The sequence below is a fragment of the Amblyomma mixtum genome, chromosome 2 (genome assembly GCF_055824585.1).
Source record: "Amblyomma mixtum isolate Tamu chromosome 2, ASM5582458v1, whole genome shotgun sequence".
Classification (NCBI taxonomy): domain Eukaryota; kingdom Metazoa; phylum Arthropoda; class Arachnida; order Ixodida; family Ixodidae; genus Amblyomma; species Amblyomma mixtum.
The window spans coordinates 35,211,498-35,229,591 of NC_143013.1; the positions used below are offsets into that span (position 1 = coordinate 35,211,498).

Genomic DNA, 18,094 nt, shown 5'->3' on the forward strand with positions numbered 1-18,094 from the left:
TGCTGCGCGTTTATAACTTATATAGCGTGTATGAGGACAATTTCGGGCAGTAATGCTTAGATCCAGGGTTAAAACCTCTAGAAACGCACCTAGCAGAAAGCGGGTTTCCTTCGGGGTTTACAGAGGCTATATATTAGGATTTCACTATATTCTGCACAGGGACACTGCTCTGCTTCGTAAGCGCACATGGATGTCTCGCCAGTGACTGTGACAGAGGCGACATGTAAACAAAAGGCTGCGCTGCGAACGAGTTTAGCTGCTTTCATAATGTGCTGAAGGAAAGAGACAAAACTACTATGGGAATCCGTTGTGCCTTGCCGAGTATATCTAATCAAGTGCAAGAGGACGGCGTCGGTGCGGACTCCTTTGCAAAATCTGGGAACGGACGGGCTCTGCGTCTGGACGTTGGTCAGATATTATCTGGAAGAGAAAAAAGCCGAATTCACGATCCAGAACAAGTTCGCTGATCATGCGACATCGTTCGATGCTGGAACAGGCACGGCCCACAGCAGCGTGTTTTAAATGAGAAAGCAACTGTAGGGTTGGTTGGCAAGAGCGCACAAAGTGGTTAGAAGGCTGAAGTAGCTTAAAGCAGTTACGTATCCGCCGAAAAGCGGAAATGTACAGTGATCGGTCAAACAGACTTCTGCACGGGTTGCACCACGAACCCCAACGTCACAGGGGATTCGGGTAGCTCTGTAGTGTGCTAACATTTAAGGAGAGCCTTAGTTGAAAAGTACAACTTTTTTACCCATCGTATTACAGTCAAGTAGATGCTGAGGCTTCTGAAGAGCTATCTTTTCTAACGTACGGCAATCGCAAAAATCCCGTCGGCAAAAGCTACACTTACGAAAAAGCCACATGTCGCCACAAACTCCAGCACCATTGCCAGCCAGCAAGAGCTACAAACATAGCGGCCCCCCTAAGGACGGTAGGTATGTGCACTGAGTGCGGCAAAAACTCTCTACTTTTACGTCAACGGCGTCCATCTCTGCTCCCTAGGATGCTACCAAACAGGCCATGGATTTCTTTGCGACTGACCTGCGGAGTTTCTTCTCCAGTGGTTCTCTCCGTGCACAGCAGAGTCTGGAAAAGAGCGAGAGACATGGCAGGTGTCTATGCGAAGAGCACGGTAAGCAGAGAAGCAGAAATGAGCAGGGTGGTTCCTCACAGTTTAGGTATAAAGCGGCCCGAATAATCCTACCGAAGGCTCATTCATATAAAGGCTTAACCTTGAGGTGGCACAAGTTTGAAAAATATATTTTAGAGCAAAACATTTTGATTCCAACTTGAGATATCAGTTTTTAGAGTAGCATATAGCAGACATGGTGCTATTCGTCAGCGACTGGCAGCGTTCACGACATGACAGGAACAAAAACAGCGCGCTCATAGCATGATCAGCCATGAGTGGAGCTGCTACTTCCATGATATTTCGTATATTAGGAGTACTTGTAAAAAATACAGCGTAACGTACAAAAAGCATGATAGCTATGTGTACCTGCTTTTGCAGAAAGTTCAATTTCACGTTTTGGCCATCGACGGTACTTCGGGAGGAGCCTTCAGTCTAAGACAGTTGGTACGGTGAAGATAATCTATATTCGACATCTCCTTTTCTCGTCTCGCTTTTATCCTTTTTCTTTTGGCGTCTGCGAACACACAGCGCTTGATTTGCCTCTCACACTTTGAAGCAGAGGCGGTTAAGTCTGCAATTCTAAGAAGTAAGGTAAGAGCCGTCGCCGAGGACGGAGATGCCGGGCTTTCACAGATAAGAAACTTAACGTCGTCAAGAACTCAAAGTGAACAAGCACCCTAAGCTGACCCTCAGGGTGCTTAGCCTAGACGAAGACAAGTCCTCTTGTCGAAACGTTGGCTAAGCACCCTGAGGCTCCAATCGCCCTTGTTCACTTTTTATTGTCAAGAAACCCACTTCCTCTATCATTAATGTACTCAGTCCGTCATGTGTTTTCTTTGCACCCATTGCAAGCGATGCCTTTGATGCGCTAAATCAATGACCTACCGAGTCCCTTGCGGACGCTGAGCAGCCTGGCGTACTGCTCCGACTGCGGGCAGGCCTCCTTGTCGACAGCATCCAGTTCGGCGTGGAAGGTGGCGACGCATAGCGAAGGGAACCACGCCTTGAGGAAAAGGACCTGCACAGCCCGGCGCAGTCGAGCGCCGCTTAGCGCTAAGCGGGGACATCAGCTGGTGCCGAAATTGCCCACTCTGGCTCGTTGCGGAGTGTGTTTCTTTGCAAGAAATTAAGGCCATGAAACAAAATACACGTCGCTTGCACGCATTTTAGGTATGATTGTTAGCACAATCGCTCGCCTGCGAGCAGCCGCACACACTCGTGCTCCAGCAATATGCGTAATTGTATATGTTCCAATTCGGAAAGCTTTCAGTCGACAAATTAATAATAGGGGTGGATAAGAAGACCCAATTGTTCATTAGAACCAGACGGCTAGTATTACAAGGTAGGCTTTTGGGCGACTGTGTTTCTCTCGAATCATCTGCAATGATCTTTTTATCGAGTTCCTTGCGAAGGCGCGATTTGTCGTTTCTCTTGCCTTGCACTGCTGGATTTCATAGTTGGCTTACAGAAAAGCTGAAGCAAGAAGTAGCACACTCCCTCAAATTCTACTGAAGAGCATATCAGCTGCAGCTCAGGTTTGGCAGCTTTGATTTTATCGTGAATTGCGCAATGCATGGCCGCGGGCCGAGTTCAGCGTGTGATTCCCTTTTAATGTGGTACCTTAGATAGTAGCATCTCGGCCTTCTCGAATGTGTAGAACTGTCTGCTGTCACTGAGCGACGCGGTCATCCAGTTCATGTCGTACACGGGAACCGCACTGTTCAACTGGCACACCTGCGTGGACGAAAAGAGCAAAATATAGGACAACAAAGTTGCTTTGAGCACGCTGCTTAGCAATGACTGAATGGTATGAGGCACTGAATCCTGCACAAGCATTCCGAACCAGTTTGAAGCTGTTTTTTGTTTGTTCATTTTAACTTAATGCTAGACCGCTCTTGCGTCGGTCAGAAAAAAAAAATTTCTCAATATTTCGCGCAAGGTTCTGCGCAAAATGACGTTTATGACAGGGCTAGTATGGGTAGCGTAAAAATATTTCGAGTGCTTTGAAGCTGCTGGAAGTATGCTTCGACAGTTGCAGGCAAAAACGCAGTTTAGGCTCGAAGTGTTTACCAGCATCAAAAGTGTGCTTCTTCTGTAAGCCATTGTTTTATACAATGAAGTGCGAAAAATAAATCAGAAATAAAGGCTATAAGACTCAACCCTGCCTTAACCCTGCCTTGTTTTAAGCATTGCTGCGTCTCCCCGTAGAAGAGAACACGTCACGCGCATGTCTCTCTGACCAGTGCAAGTCGCAGACTAATATCGGTAATATATGCAAAAAAAAAAAAAGTTTGCTACTCAATTTGGACTACACCTGCCCAGAAATTTATCATTTGGGTGTCAAATATTGCGCACCAGTTCACGGCCACAAGGCTAGCTGTCTGCTCTTGGGAATGTTCAGCTCTCATGACAGCTGTCGAAGCTTTAACGCTTTAATGAAACAGAGCGTCTAAAGCAAGTAAAACGTAGTGGCGCCGGGGAAATTCTGTGCGATCAGGTTATTAGTTGTACGGCCAGGTACTTGTGCGCGTGCACTGAAAGTTCGCCCACCTCCGAATAGGCGACTTCATCCTCCGAGTCGCAGCGGCTGCCGGGGTTGCCAGCGTCAGTGGCGAATTTGAGCACCGCCAGGTTGATGCTGATGCAGAAAGTCTTGTTCTCTGTGCTCCTCTGCATCAGGTCCTTGGTGATGAGCATAGGTGACGTCTGCGGACAGCGGGAGTCCCGGATAAGGTTACACTCTTAGCATTTGTTTATATTCTCAAAAGATTCTTTTCATCCGCATTGAACGGTTGTGGAAATAAAGTCGTGTATGCTCACGACGTCAAACACCTAAGGACCGCACCGAGCGTATGTCCAGCTACAATTTTTACCCTAACATTGTCCTCACGGTCATCATGACCTTTTGTTTTCGGGTGCGTGGGGCTGGGTTTGCAGTCGTAGCCTCGGTACTTACAACTAAACAGGTAACTGTTCATATACCATAAACATCTAAACGAGTAAAGGGATTCTTCGAATACATTGTATTACACAACCCACCAAGCCGAATCGGTGGGAAACAAACAATCGGAATGGATATAAACAGAATGCAGTATTTGTCTTGATATGAGCGCAAGTGTTTCCAAAGGGGCATACACTCCGGAATAAGCCGGTTACAATTGTTACAGAAAACACCGACAGGGGATGGTACGTTGAGAAAGATCAGAGTGGCTGACACATTGAAGTAGATGCCAGGTTTAGAGTAAGAGCAAATAGTTGATGTGTGCACGTTTTGTTCAGTCTGCGAGGAAAAGGTCGGCCGACTATAGGTATTGCCTGTGCTTTTGGTAGCACGGATGAGCGTCTGCGATTGCTCACTATTGACGATGTTCTGGGCGAAACAGATGGGAAGGTGACTTTGCACGGTGAGCCGGCTTCCCGAGGAATGTGGTGGTCCACGAGGACGAACACGTCGGACAACCTGCGGAAAAAACGCGGCGTAAGCCCGAGCCAAATGAAAAAAAAAAGAAATAAGAAATAGAGATATGGAACAGACAACGTATGCGTATTTCTGATATGCGCGAAACGTAAATCAAGCATGCTTTGCGCACACCAGATATACGGTTACCGGCAGTCCGCGTGCAGAATTGCCTGTATTCAGAAACCTTTAAGATGGGGTGACCGAGACGCACATTGGTAAAGAATAAATTAAGAGCACTGGCAAGTTCTACCTTTATCATCGTTGTTAGTCTAGCTATTTACAGCAAGATGTCCACTAATCAACTACAGTACGCAGTGTCAACAGCAGTCGATTAGCTCTCCTCGCATAAACGTTCGTGCTGTCCTGCAGATGTAGGTAGGGTGCGCTGATTGGGTCACAGCTCTCAGACGAGCGTTTTTTAGGCTTTTTGGGTGTACCCCTAACATCTGAGATGTTGAAATACAGGTATTTGTATTTGCATTTGTATTTGTATATCCGGAAAGTCGAGGCATGGATAGGCCTGATGAGGTATAGCATGTGAATACACATCAGTTCTTTCTCCGATGACGTAGTGGGAACGGCAGTCCACTGGATGATGATCCTTAACCTATGAACGAGTTTGGTAGTTTGTCTAAGTGATCCACGAACGTGGTAAGGGAGAGTGGTGTAGCGCATTTACTGCACGCGGTCGGCCATCCATGGGGGTGATGGCAGCAACGCGTTAAACCTTTTACGGACAAAACAGAAACAGAGACACAACACAAACCGTTGCTATCATCATGAGAAAGCAACTAGGCCCAATTCTACTACCTGCAACTTCCTTCCGTGCGGATGAGAAAGCGATGCCGAACATAAGGGAAGCAAAATGGCTTGACGTCAGAAGGTGTAGACAACAGAAGGCGCAGCAATGACAAAAACTCGCGCTCATTTTGAGTCTCGCCATCAACATAAGCATTTGGGCACTCGTCGTGGAACTGTGACTCACTCAATGAGCTCTTTGTGGAAGAGTTCGCTGTCAGAGGACACGGCCAGGATGACTTCAGGTGCTGGGTCACTGGCCTGGCTGAGAGCCGCTCGCAGGTCCTGCACGCCCATGGAAGTGAGGAAGCGACGACATTCAGGCAATGTCCTATCAGTTGCAAATAACGCATATACCACTGTTATCGTGTGCCCCAAACGAGGATATGTCGACTCTAAGTGCGTAGGCAAACTGCGGACTTTCCATACGTTCACGGCGAGTAGGATACACAATAGTTCCCAGACAGCTAGTGCGAGGTTTGCGATTTCTTGTGCCCCACCGTCCCACATACTGAACGCCTCGTAAAAATGGTCTTGAGAAAGTCAGTGACGAAAAACACAATGACGCAGAAGGCCCCTTGTTTGAGCGGCCCTCAGAGCTCGCAGAGGCAGAGAGGAAATACAGAAAGCGAACTAAGACAAGCGCACCCTCAGGATGCGGAAGAAGAGCAGTTCGTCCTGCGAGGTGAGCGACCCAGCAAGCAGGGCGAGTGCGCGTCCGCCGTTGGGCTTCAGCCACGAGGGTACGGACTCCACAAGCAGAACGCCTGCCGCGTAGTCGCCCTTGTACAGGGAGACCAGCGTGCGAGCATTCATTCCCAGTGCCAGCTTGGTCTTGGGCGACAGCTGGGTCATCAGCTCCTTCCAGTGGCCTGCGCGGTCGTGCACGCATGCGACCATGAGTGACGGAGATCATTAGCTAAAGGTGTAATTGTGCGCACCTCTATAGCTCCACCAGAAAACTGTGTGCAGCTTTCGAAAACCGAACTAGCAGGAGGAAGTGTCGCTGTCTGGGACCCGAAGTGACGACTACCACCGCGCTGCTGCAGCTGATTAAAGATGGGATGAAGCCGAATTAACGAAGAACTGGAGGGAGAGAAAAAATTCTAGTCCACTGTGTTTTGCAGGGCATTAAGGAAGCAGGTCATTAGAGCTCAAAATAGGTTAAGTTCCTATTTACAACCGCAATTTCTTGGCGAGTGTTCTGTTTTTCAGATGTCATTTCCTCGCCAGACGAGTTTTCGTCGAACTCTGGACTACGTTTTATTCCGCGAAAAGTTCGGACCGGCCGCCATAACATCAATTTCTTGGCGAGTGTTAGGTTTTTCATCACAATGACAACCGCAGTTTGCATGAATACGGTTGTAATTGCACGGCTGTGGTATGGTTATGCTGATTATTATTATGCGTATGCGGTTATGCAAGCTGTCAAGCATGCACGCGTTTTGCGGTCACCACAACTGTGGCCATTACTAAAACATTCGAAAGCATTAAACTAGTGCACTGCATATAGCCCTGCATATGCGGGTTTTCACGTTATACCGCAATAGAAATGTGAATGGTGCAACGTAAAGAGCTGCGTGATGGTGATGCTACAATGGAAGAATTGAATAGCCGCTGCGAGAATAGGCGCTTCATTTTTCGGCACTGTGGATGAGAATGCTTACTGAAAAGAACGGTGACGTTCTCGATGGCGGTAAAGTTCTGCGTCGACAGGACAAGGTAGTCGCATGATTCGGCCGGCACGTCAGCCAAGACTTGCGAGGACGGCTTCACGAAGCAGACCATCTTGTCTGCATTGTGAGGGAACAATGTCCTTTTGAATTTGAGCGAAAACCAATTCGTTTGAGGTTAGAATTCTTCGCATGTGCATCCTTTCTGCCCAAGGTTTGTCTTACCTGGGTAGTAAGTAAAGAGCCTTTGTCTATTCCTGCGCCTATGCCTTCGCCTATCAAAATTTTTCAAAGGTGAAGGGCCCGCAAGAAGAAGGCTTATGTTCTGAACTAATTTCAACGGCCAGAAGAATGGAACCAACTCTTTCTTCCCTTTACTGCTGTAATCCTACCAGTGGCACATACCTACAATGGGCTACTGCCAGTCTGTTCATGCGTTATGTATTGAGAAATTCTGCGACCATATGTTTTTTTTTAATCCATCTATTTACATGTCATGCATGCAACGATATATCCTCACCATTTTATGTGTGTACTCTGTATTGAACTAGACTGGTGTCAGAGAACGCGACACAACTAAGAAGACGACAAAAACGAGCAGAGGCTGTAGTAATGCCTCGTAGGATCGCCGCACAGAGCTTCCGGCTCAGCGTTTCAGCAAGGAAGCACTGTGACTGAACCCCATATCGCAATATAGATATCTGTACTCAGCGTTAGTACTGCCTCTGACTATTTGAGACTAACTGAATACAGACCCCAAGCGTCAACCCTCATTTTTGTATTTAGTATAAAAGCGATAAATTATGATGCTCTATGAGTACTGCAGCACTTTTTTTTTGTTGCTCGCTTAACTGCACGTTCTTTTTACACAGTGAAGGCATGTGCAGTATTGTAATGCTTGACCATTTAACATACCTAAATTTTATATGAACTACACTTGTAGGGGAGCAAAAAAATTTCCCAATGCCGTACGTACATAGAAAGCCATACGCCACTCTAACCATGACAGTCAATTCAGCCAATTCAAAGAATTCAGTTCAGCAATTCAGCAGCTGTCTCTTACTCTTCCTGCTGATGCGAGCCTGGGTAGTTTCCTGGGGTGAAGCTGTTGGTTGTGAACCTGTAAAAGAAAAGTAATTTCACTGTATGAATACAGCGCATTTTATGTCCATCAAGGCGTAAAAGTGTTACAGAGTCATTTCGTCGCCATTTAAATTATTATTGGAGCATAAGCGTGAAGATTTTTTTTAAAAGTTTTTTAGAGTGCATCCGGGTGAGTAAAAATCCGCAATAAATTTTTTCATTTGTTGCCCTTCTGAAAGATTTTTTTTTTCTGTGCGCTGCGCGTTTTCTAGTATCGCAGTTCCTCCTGCGTGGTGCATTTTCCCCTAAGTAATGGTTTCAAAAAGGAGGGAGTGAGCGGATAGGCCACCTTTTTGGGGAGGCAATATTTTACCTGTCTTTTAAAGCCGATTTCATGACTGAAACTTAGTTTTTTAGATCAACTGAGGTAAAATATATTTGGCAACAAGGCAACAATCTTAGAGCTCTCAGCCTCCATGTTAGAGTCTTAATTCTTTAGTAGCATCGCCTGGGAGAAAGCTCCAAGAAGTGCCTATTCAGTGCAGTAGCACTAAGGGTGTCAAAATTTAATGAAGGGTTGTCATTCAATGAATGCAACATAGCAGGAGTAAGGTTTGTAGAAGACTTTGGGCTAACGTGAAGCCGTAACACGTTCCGCCGGCTGAGAGAAGCTGACCACTTCGCTGTCCGTTCACTTCGCTGTCCGAGCATCGCAGCAAGTCATAAAACAATCCCAGGAAACTGAACGACTGGTAATGGCGCCCAAAAGAAAACATGACGAGTGAGAAGACACGAACCATGTTTTTTCTTTCGTCATGTTTTTTTTTGCGCGCTATTATTAATTTTTGAAGTAAAAACTAGTTCAGTAGAAACAGCAGAAATCACTGAGCAATACGATATCAACAGGTAGCCGCTATGCTCTGAAATGCATGGCTTTCCGTGTCCTTTTAAAATAACTTGCGCACGTTCAGTAGACTCGAAAGGCGTTTCTAAACTTTTTATGTTGAGTGTCAATACGATGGCGAGATTATTAAAAATCACCACCACCACGAGTTCGCAAGAACTTAGTTATTGTTATTCAACGTAACTTAAGCCGGAACATTGAGCATGTGACGCTTGCGGGCTGAACTAAATGTTTCTTGAAGATGAAACAAGAAGTAAGGGACGCCTTCGGGCTTTTTTAGATAGAAGGGGCGGACGGAGGGAAGGGCTAGCCTGCATCCGGTGATGCGGAGGAGGCGGCAGCCCTCCTGGCGGTCATGAGCGCGGATAGCGCCCGCAGTCGCGAGTAGCGCGGCCGGCAGGAGCCCGTGGCGTCCTCGAAGTCGGCGTACACGACCGCGGCGCAGCCGCCCGGGTAGGCCTGCAGGAAGGGCCGCACCGCGGCGCCCACCGATCGCTCCGTCTCGAACGTCTGCACCCAGCTGCTGTTGCGCCGGTGCACGGCCCGCGGGATCTCCTCCCACGTGTCACCCGCCGCCCAGCAGGTCTGCACGCGTCGCAAGGAGACTACGTGACACAAGTTCGTGTCGCAGTACATGTCTCACCGGTTACAAAACAGCCACTTTCACAGAGAAATTATGCGGAGTGTCACCTACGAGCTTTGTAGTCTGCTATCGGAGGTGACGTGCTACTCTAGTGGAATCCTGGTGAGGCCATTTTTTTTTGCCATAGATGAGAGGAAGCATCACGAAAGCAAAAAAAAAAGTGGAAGTAGTAGCCAAGCGCATTTATAGTCTGTTTTAAATCTACAGGTCCTTCGTCGCAAGAGTTACATCGTTAGCATGTTTAGAAATCTGTAGGCGTGCATCTTACATGTCCACCCTGGGTGGCTGTGTACACTGCGGTCGAAGGACAAGGCGCACGTTCCAGTCTTTCTTCCAAGCCGAAGCTTTACGTAGGCGTAGTGGTAAACTTGCCGGAGAATCTTTATTGGTGCAAGAAAAGGGATCCGAAACGCCGCAAAGCGGCGGCACTTAGTTCTTTCTGACAGTACAAGATGCAACACTCAGGGTACAGGTATAAAAGCTGCATGCCCAGCTTTCCTGGACATTAGTAACTGGCGTCATTTCTTTGCTGCCAGTAGCGAGCACCGCCGAACTCAATGAGGATTTTTTGAAGTTGTAATTTTGGGAAAAGTAGAGTCCAGAGAGATTCTGCGCCAACATGATGATTGTTAAGGTCGACTATTTAGCCTTGCTACAAAATATCGCCTATAAATTCTTTCTTCGCACACATCAACTATTTCTGACGGCCATAGGAAATCAATGGTTATGTACCGAAGATTAGATATTCCCACGCTAATTTTAATGCTCAGCTCTGCGCGGCATGTGGCGACATTCATGCGAACTAATTAAAGCTGCTGCGTTATGGCGGATGCAAGTTGCAGGCCGTCACAGGTAGCAAACTGCTGCCTCCGCCTGGCAGTGTTCAGAACCTGATAGCCGATTGTGTTGATTTTTTAATTTTGATTTCCTTAACTAAAATAACTGAAGAAATTGGGCAATAGCTGCATTGGAGTGCCGTTACTTTAGGGAGGGTCACCCAGACCACACGCTACCGGCCGCCCGTTTTTTCCTTTTACTGCTCGCGCCGACAGTGAGATTAATCTCTATTTGCCTATGTTATTAAAATTTGGCACTGGCATCTCAACACACATACACACGCACCTGTGCCGTTTAACACTTCGCGGCACATTACAGCAGAACAGATATCCCTGTAACAGTGCATTAGGGCCACATGCGTAAACTGTGATATCGTACGCGCTTTGAAAACGAATGCTACGCACGTGATCATAAGCCTCCAGTCTTCTGTTGAGGCAGGTGTCTCCCAGTGAGGCATTTGAAGAGCGTGTCTTAAACCCGAGAACGGCGAAATTTACAGCGACGCACGTCGAAGGTCGTCGATTCCCATCTGGTGATGCTATTTGTTTCTAAAAACAAAAACAAAACAGGAATAATTCGTCAGAGAAAACCCACTGGAAACACAACAGATAAGAAAGCAGCAGTGAACTCTAGGCGGGAAGCTTCAGCGTCTACCCACAACTGGGTTTCTCAGGACCGCTGCGATCAGGACTAGGAGCTCGGCGCAGTCTCACGTTACGCTTCGGTGCAGGAAGTCATGCATGCGCCTTTTGGCTAGAAACGCGCCTCTTATGAATGTGCACAGATGTTCGTCGGAGTGTTCTGAGGGGTTTTTGTATAGCTGCGCACCAGTCTAGCTCATTTGGACAGCAAGCCTTGTGTGCACTTACATATATCAGGCACTCGAGCTCCTCAAGAAACGTCACTAGCCTCGTCTTTCTTGAACTGTTCTCAGAAGTGCGTACAAACTGCCTGAATGTCGTCGCCAAGGCACATTGAACTCGTAAAGAGCAGTTTGTAAGGTAGAAGTTGTGCTCATAAAAATAAAGGAACCCGAATGTGGCGCATATGACAGCATAATCAGTCGTCAGTTTAGTTGCTCGGCTTACACAATTTGGGACTGCATTTATAGGACGTAATCATGTGCGTTTAAGCCGACTAGACCGCTATCGCGACAGTTCAAAATGGGGTAATATCCCGAAGGACGAAGGATATGGTAAAGCGTGTATGATTTTCGCGGAAACAGAAATAGGTAACCTCGGCCGTGCATGGTAACAATGAGGAAGAATAGTTGCCAGAGCACGTATTGTTCGCTACTTGAGATATCACAAAGATGATGAGTCTTTCTTGCCACGGCCTGGAGATGTCTACAGAATACTGACTTGGTCCATATGGCTCCAGACAGAGAAGCCCCTTTGGCCAGCAGTGAACAAACACTACTTTAGCTGGTCAGAAGGCAAATGCGGTCAATTTTACTGTTGCCAATCGATGCTAATACTACTGCGAAACATACTGCTAATACTATTACAACGACATTATCTTTTTTAATAACACATGTAATGTTATAGATGTACGACAGGTCCAAAGGCGCACTTTGCTGAAATGTATTAATTGGGACGGGAAGTAAGACTGCTCACATCCCTGCTTACGTCAATGTCTGCTTACATCTCGTGTTTTGCATTTAACATGTATTCGCTTATGTAACTACCCCTCGTTCCACTTTTCTGGGTGCGCTTGCTTGAGTGCAGTAAATTCTCGTGTGGTGTAGAAGAGGAGGTGTTCTGCTGTGCTGGGTGACACCCACCATGAGTTCGTAGTGCGCCGGTGTTAGGGTTAACGAATTGGGAGCCGTCACGGTGCAATTGCTGCCCCGGAGCATGCTGTGCGTGAACAGCACCAGTAGATGGCTGCTCCTGTGGAGGAAACGTGTCAATTAGGAACAAAGGAGAGATTCCGTGAAAAAATTCTCTACGGTGAGCGAGGGAGAGTGCGAGACCGGCAAGCAAGAAAACGATTCTTCAAAACACTCGCCTGCTGAGCTCCTTCAGCACTGGGTCGTCGAATTTAGTGACGTGCACCCCGACAACCATTGTGAAGTTGTCTGCCAGATACTTGAACACCTCCTGAATGAGAAAATGAAGCAGAATTCACACGTACAACTCGGCGTTTTAGGCTTTTCTAGACAATTGTATTCAGGGGAAATGCCCGAGAGTAAGAGTATGCGAATATTAGAAATTCTTTAATAGCGAATCGAATATTTATCTATCTGATCCGCTGAAAAAAATTGTAGACGTTCAAAATTGTTCGAAACGAGTAGAACTCGTTCTCAAGTTTTCGAACAATTGGCGCAGTTTAAATAGGACGTGTTTTTTTTTTTTATGACCGTTCTAGAAATGAGGCCCTCTAATAACTTGTTCTGGCGGTGGATGGCGCATCATGTGACTCCTCGATGTCACTGTCCCCATTCCGACTGCGGACGACGGCGAAGCCGGGTGTCTTTTCCTTCGGTGGGCTGCTGCGTTCCTAGCCCTAAAACTTAACTGTGCGAATGGCATTTTAGCTTTTTTTTACTACTGTGCGGGCTCTTTTTTGTCAACAATGCGGCATGGTTTTCGTGTCGCTGTCGCCTGCTGTAGGTGTTAGCAGCGCACACGAAACAAGGACGGACATAAAAGGGAACGAAACACAGCGCTGCCCATTTCGCTTGTGCTGGTGCATTTGTGATGCCCGTCTCTCTCCTCAAAGGACGTTCTTGCATCCCGTCGCCTGCATGCATGTGAACTACTGGAGGCTGGCTGGCACTGGAAAGACCATGTGCATGCCTATCATGCTTATCGCTGCCTACAAACGATAAAGCCAAAAAGCGGATTAGACATGCGCACTACCTTTCTCCGTGCGTGGGCCAGGTGCGGACCTTAGGGAGAGGAAGTGGAACGTCACGTAACGCCTGGTTCGCGGTTCATTGGTCCGTCGTGGAAAACCACCTTTATGCAAAGCAATGCGATCCATTCGCGTAGTGACATTATTAACGCTTACACATAAACTCGAACATTGGCAGACGCAAGAGGGTTCTGTCAGGTTTGGCAAAGCCCGCCAGATATCGGAGGTCATATATCACACTTTTGTACCTGTCATCAAGCGAGATTTCATCAAGCTCTTTCGACAGCCACAACTTTAAATTTATGACAATAACACCTGTGTTAACGCTGTGCTGTTTTATATGGATATTTGTACAATTAGCGAATGATGACAGAAATATTTGGTTCGTATTCGATTCTATTCTTTTACTATTCGATTCGTATTCGATTCGGTTTCGAAAAAAGTGCTGTTTGCACAGCCATAAATGTAGAGCTGATGAGGGGTAGAAAATACTACAATATTGTTTTGTAGCCTCTTTTTGTAACAGGACGTGTGCTGTCATCCTCTACTTTTATTCTATTTCTTTTGGGTGGAGAAGTGATAATGCTACAAGACTCTCTAACAAAGGGAGGCTAAAAGAGCCACTTATCTTAAGGAAGTAGCCAATAAGTACGCGTAACTATCGTTTTTTTTTTCGAATTGGATCGACACCATAAATCACGTTTCGGACTTTAAATGACGTCACCAATTTGATGTCAAAGCAGAATTCTTAACTGTTTCTGCGGCGCAGTATAATATGTGAGTAATAGCCACCCCAATACATTTTAACGTAACGCAGCTCTATTCGATAGAACACACAGTAACGTTCAAGCGAGAACTGCTTCTCCTTTAATTCTCTTCATTGTAGTTAAGCTTCCCAGAAGCCAGTCTCGTCTTGCATCCGGTCGGCCAAAGGAAGGTTAAGTGGCCCATGATTTACATAAGATAGTGATATCAAAATCGCCAGTTCTTGTGCACCGCCATTTTTACCATCTTGCGCACAAGGATCGAAGCAAGAGCTCTCAAACTGCCACTTGGCTGCAAACAGCACGAAATAATATAAGATGAAAATTTGCTGCAGCGAATCGAGCCACGTTGTCAAGACTCACTGATAAATAAAGCAATCTCGAAGGCGGTATTCTTGCGTCGTATGTCGTTAAAGTTCTTTGCAAGTCTTTCTCTCACCTTCTTCGATTCGAGCCCCTGCTTGCGTATCGTCTGATGATATACCTCTCACCTCTCTGCATCACCAAGTAAACAAAGCAATTAGTTGAAAGGAAAGCAAACGCGTAGTGACTGCCTTAGTATAGTTACAGCTCTAAACGACGCCGGGAGAGAAATGGAGGAAAGGAGAGGAGGAGGAGACAGAGTCGCAATAGGGGAAGACTGCAGGTTAATTTTTGCAGCAGCGTTTAGGGACATATAGCGCTCGAGTGGCTCGACCAAGGGACGGAATTCACGAAGTGTTTCGGAAGCAAGATCCACTCACGGCTGACCGACATACATGGATCTAAATACCATGGCATCCGGCCAAGGCGCCAGACAATGACACGCTGTTCTATCACGAGGGTAGTTTAGTGTCATCGGCAGTTCATCAGCTGATGCAAGTGTTTGTTACGGTTCTAGAGCAATACATCAAAATGTGAGCCTTAACACCGACTTTCCAGGTGATGGCGACAGAGCGAAAGGCTATAAGGAATGTAAGGAATGGACCAGAGAAGGAGTAATTTAAAACATATCCCCTCATCATATACCTGAACACAGCAAGCGTTGAGCAGGTTACACCATAGGGCCTACCTGGGTCATGTTCGCCACCTTTGAAAGGTCAGCGCTGGGAGTGGCAAAAACTGCGATGCCAGCCAACCCGGTCTCGGCGATCCGCTGCGTCACTCCAGCCATAGTCTCGGGGACGATAGTGGAGCCGTTTTTGTTGAAGAGCGTGGACAGCATGGACGGCGTGACGGCGACGAGACCGTTGCTCTCCGTCTGCTCACAGCGGCGGACGAACTTGGAGAACTTGGGATCTGGACCAAAATGTCGTCTCGTGCGTAAGTGAAATGATTTCCTCCAAACAAATTAGTTGCCGGAGATTGCTGTGGTTGCTCAGTTGACTTTATGTATTCATGCATTTGTTAATTCTTTTTCCTAAGTCTATAAAACGGGAGTCTTAAAGGACACAGATTACAGAAACAAACAAGAGAATGCTCAAAACAAAAGGCAGTGTCAAATAGCAAATACAGGCGTAAAAAATATACATGTACAGGCAGAAACAATATGAAAGGCAGCATTAAATAGCGCCAGAAGAGAAAATTACGCGATTTTTTCTGCATCAAAGATATATCAGGTATATCTAATCCAGACGAAAACTCCAGAAAAAAAAAGGCCTCTCAAAGTAACGACGTAACCATTTTTGAACGCTGGAAATATGTTTCTCTTACTATTTCAGCTACCTGAACATATATAAGCACAAAAAGAAAAAAAATGATGAAAAGATGCAAAGAAAAACTGTCACATACACCTCCAGGGTACCCTTCGAGCAATGAGCGAGGTTTTTTATCTGATATCAGTGAGATGAGTTAGCAATGCTAGTGCTCGCAATGTAGCCATAGAGCCGCTCACCGTTCTGGGGCACAAAGGGCTGCGGCGGAGCACCAGGTGTCACTCGGCGTGTGTAGACCATGTACGAACAGAGCCGCATCGGAAAGGTCTCCACGTTTAGCGCCGATGCGGACAGAATGCATACGAGTGCATCTGGGTAGGGCGTAAATAAGAAAGGCTTGTATTTACTCCAATCATGAATTCAGCCAATAGCACTGAGATAGATACAGAGAGGGGGGAAATGCAGGGTTTCCGGGGTAGCCAAAGGTTTCCGGTTGGCTACCCTGCACTGGGGAAGGGAATGAGGGGATTAAATAGCACTGAGATTTTCAAATATTCTCAGGCCAATTAGTGCATGGCTGGAACATTCGGCCAGATGTGCCGTGGGGTTCCTCCTGTGTTCTCTATACTGTAGAGGGCACAGGCAAGAAAAGCTGACTCTTTACATACATACTCTTTACGAACTGGTGGAACCTTCTAAACAGAGGGTTACAATGCAAAAAATAACAAAGCAAAGGAAGGCAACCTTGCTCTCCTGTCGCCTTTCTCTGTCTTCATTCTGTTGTGCACTATGACCTTCTGTTCACCGCTGAAGGGCAGTTGAGCTCACCTCCAAAGTACACACACTCTTCACTCGATGAAGTCGCGTGCAAGGCAACTTGTGAGCTGCTCAAAGCTCCCAAAAATAGGACGCAATGGAGCGTTACTATGGCAGCATGAGCCGCGCATTGTCAATTAAATGTTCTTAAAAACCGGTTTGCTGGGTTTTAGCGGCACAAATTTTAAGTGCCTGGAAGTGATTTATATACAGGCAGCGCAAACAGGAGCATCACACACGGATGTTTCAAAGCCTCACAGTCTTGGCTCCGCAGAGCACAAGTATAGCGTCCTAGACAAGCTTGCAATAAAGACTGCCGTAGACATATGTGGGCTTAAAGGTTTGCAGCAGGCTTCGAGAGTGGCAAGCCAAGCGGGCAGCGGGACCACAAACACTCCAGCCTGCAAAGCAGCACAGCGCTCACGTCTGATAAGTAAGCATTATGCACAGAAGGTCCTCGCGAGGGCACAAAGCTCTGCCGTCGCCCGTACTTACGGCTGGTGGTCGAGTTCTGCACGGTCGTCCTTGCCAAAGACCCGTCTGATAGAAATATAAAGCAGCAAAATTGGTTAGAATTCTCGGTTATCGCATGCGTTATCTATTAATATTTATAGTTAGCATTACTATTGGTATTTGTTATTTATTTTAACACTCATTTTATTATTATTTATTTTAAGTTTACGAGGATAGGGTGGCCGCAACTGGCAAAGCATAGGATTAATTGGAGAGACATGAGAGGGGCTTTTGCCCTGCAGTGGGCGCAGTCAGCCTGTTTTTGATGATTAGCTTTTCGTTATTATTATTTTTACTTATTGTTTATTTATTATTATTTCTTATTTATTGATTATTGTGTTTATATTCCTTCTTACCATCCAGACTGTCATCTGCATCCGAGTCCTCAGGTGCTGAAATAAGACCAGTGACAAATTTAGGGCTTACTGCCAAAATAGGCTTAATAAAGATCACTGGTATTAAGTAAAAAAGCGCATGCTTGCAATGTACCTTCCTTTAATTCGGATGGCAAGCTGCAGAATTACTTACGCACAGTAGTCGGCTTCTCACGCTTGTACTCTGTAGTGGTTTTGTATCGTCAGCAAAGGATAGAGAAAAAACAACTGAGCACACAAGCTGACGCGAAGGAAAAATGAAATAAACCTAGTTGCTTTACTTTCAAGTTCAGACTTATAGCTAGCCAGCGTTTACGAGCTTGTAGCAAATGATCCCTTTCTTTCGAAATCCGATTGAACCAAGACTGATTGCGTGGCAAATAGAGTGGTAACGTTTGTAGTTGCTTCGTCAGTTCGGTCAAAGTTGCAGATTTATTGGCAGGTCGTGTATTGCTTACATTGACGGGTGCATTACGTTTAAGTTTTATCTATAGACTTGCACAAAGGGCATGACAAAAACAGAAATGAGGGCCACAAGCAGTTTTCGGACCTGCGTCTGCCGCTGTTACGTACAGACCACGAAAAAAAACGTACAGCCTTTGTC

General features: G+C 46.4%; 1 protein-coding gene across 1 annotated transcript in view; it reads right to left on the reverse strand.

Moving 5' to 3' along the window:
• Positions 1 to 303: 303 nt before the first annotated feature.
• Positions 304 to 18,094, reverse strand: part of LOC149358962 (uncharacterized) — a 32,494-nt gene continuing 14,703 nt past the window's right edge. Inside the window, exons 7-25 of the mRNA XM_089571131.1 lie at positions 17,645 to 17,674; positions 17,473 to 17,508; positions 17,099 to 17,143; positions 16,027 to 16,158; positions 15,205 to 15,431; positions 12,541 to 12,632; positions 12,314 to 12,422; positions 10,935 to 11,078; positions 9,362 to 9,635; positions 8,127 to 8,183; positions 7,058 to 7,183; positions 6,039 to 6,262; positions 5,578 to 5,675; positions 4,490 to 4,592; positions 3,683 to 3,838; positions 2,753 to 2,866; positions 2,018 to 2,150; positions 1,042 to 1,086; positions 304 to 420 (exon numbers count right to left, since the gene is read on the reverse strand). Coding sequence (XP_089427257.1) covers positions 410 to 420; positions 1,042 to 1,086; positions 2,018 to 2,150; positions 2,753 to 2,866; positions 3,683 to 3,838; positions 4,490 to 4,592; positions 5,578 to 5,675; positions 6,039 to 6,262; positions 7,058 to 7,183; positions 8,127 to 8,183; positions 9,362 to 9,635; positions 10,935 to 11,078; positions 12,314 to 12,422; positions 12,541 to 12,632; positions 15,205 to 15,431; positions 16,027 to 16,158; positions 17,099 to 17,143; positions 17,473 to 17,508; positions 17,645 to 17,674 — 2,156 coding nt within the window. The 3' untranslated portion in view covers positions 304 to 409. The remainder of the gene's footprint in view (positions 421 to 1,041; positions 1,087 to 2,017; positions 2,151 to 2,752; positions 2,867 to 3,682; positions 3,839 to 4,489; positions 4,593 to 5,577; positions 5,676 to 6,038; positions 6,263 to 7,057; positions 7,184 to 8,126; positions 8,184 to 9,361; positions 9,636 to 10,934; positions 11,079 to 12,313; positions 12,423 to 12,540; positions 12,633 to 15,204; positions 15,432 to 16,026; positions 16,159 to 17,098; positions 17,144 to 17,472; positions 17,509 to 17,644; positions 17,675 to 18,094) is intronic.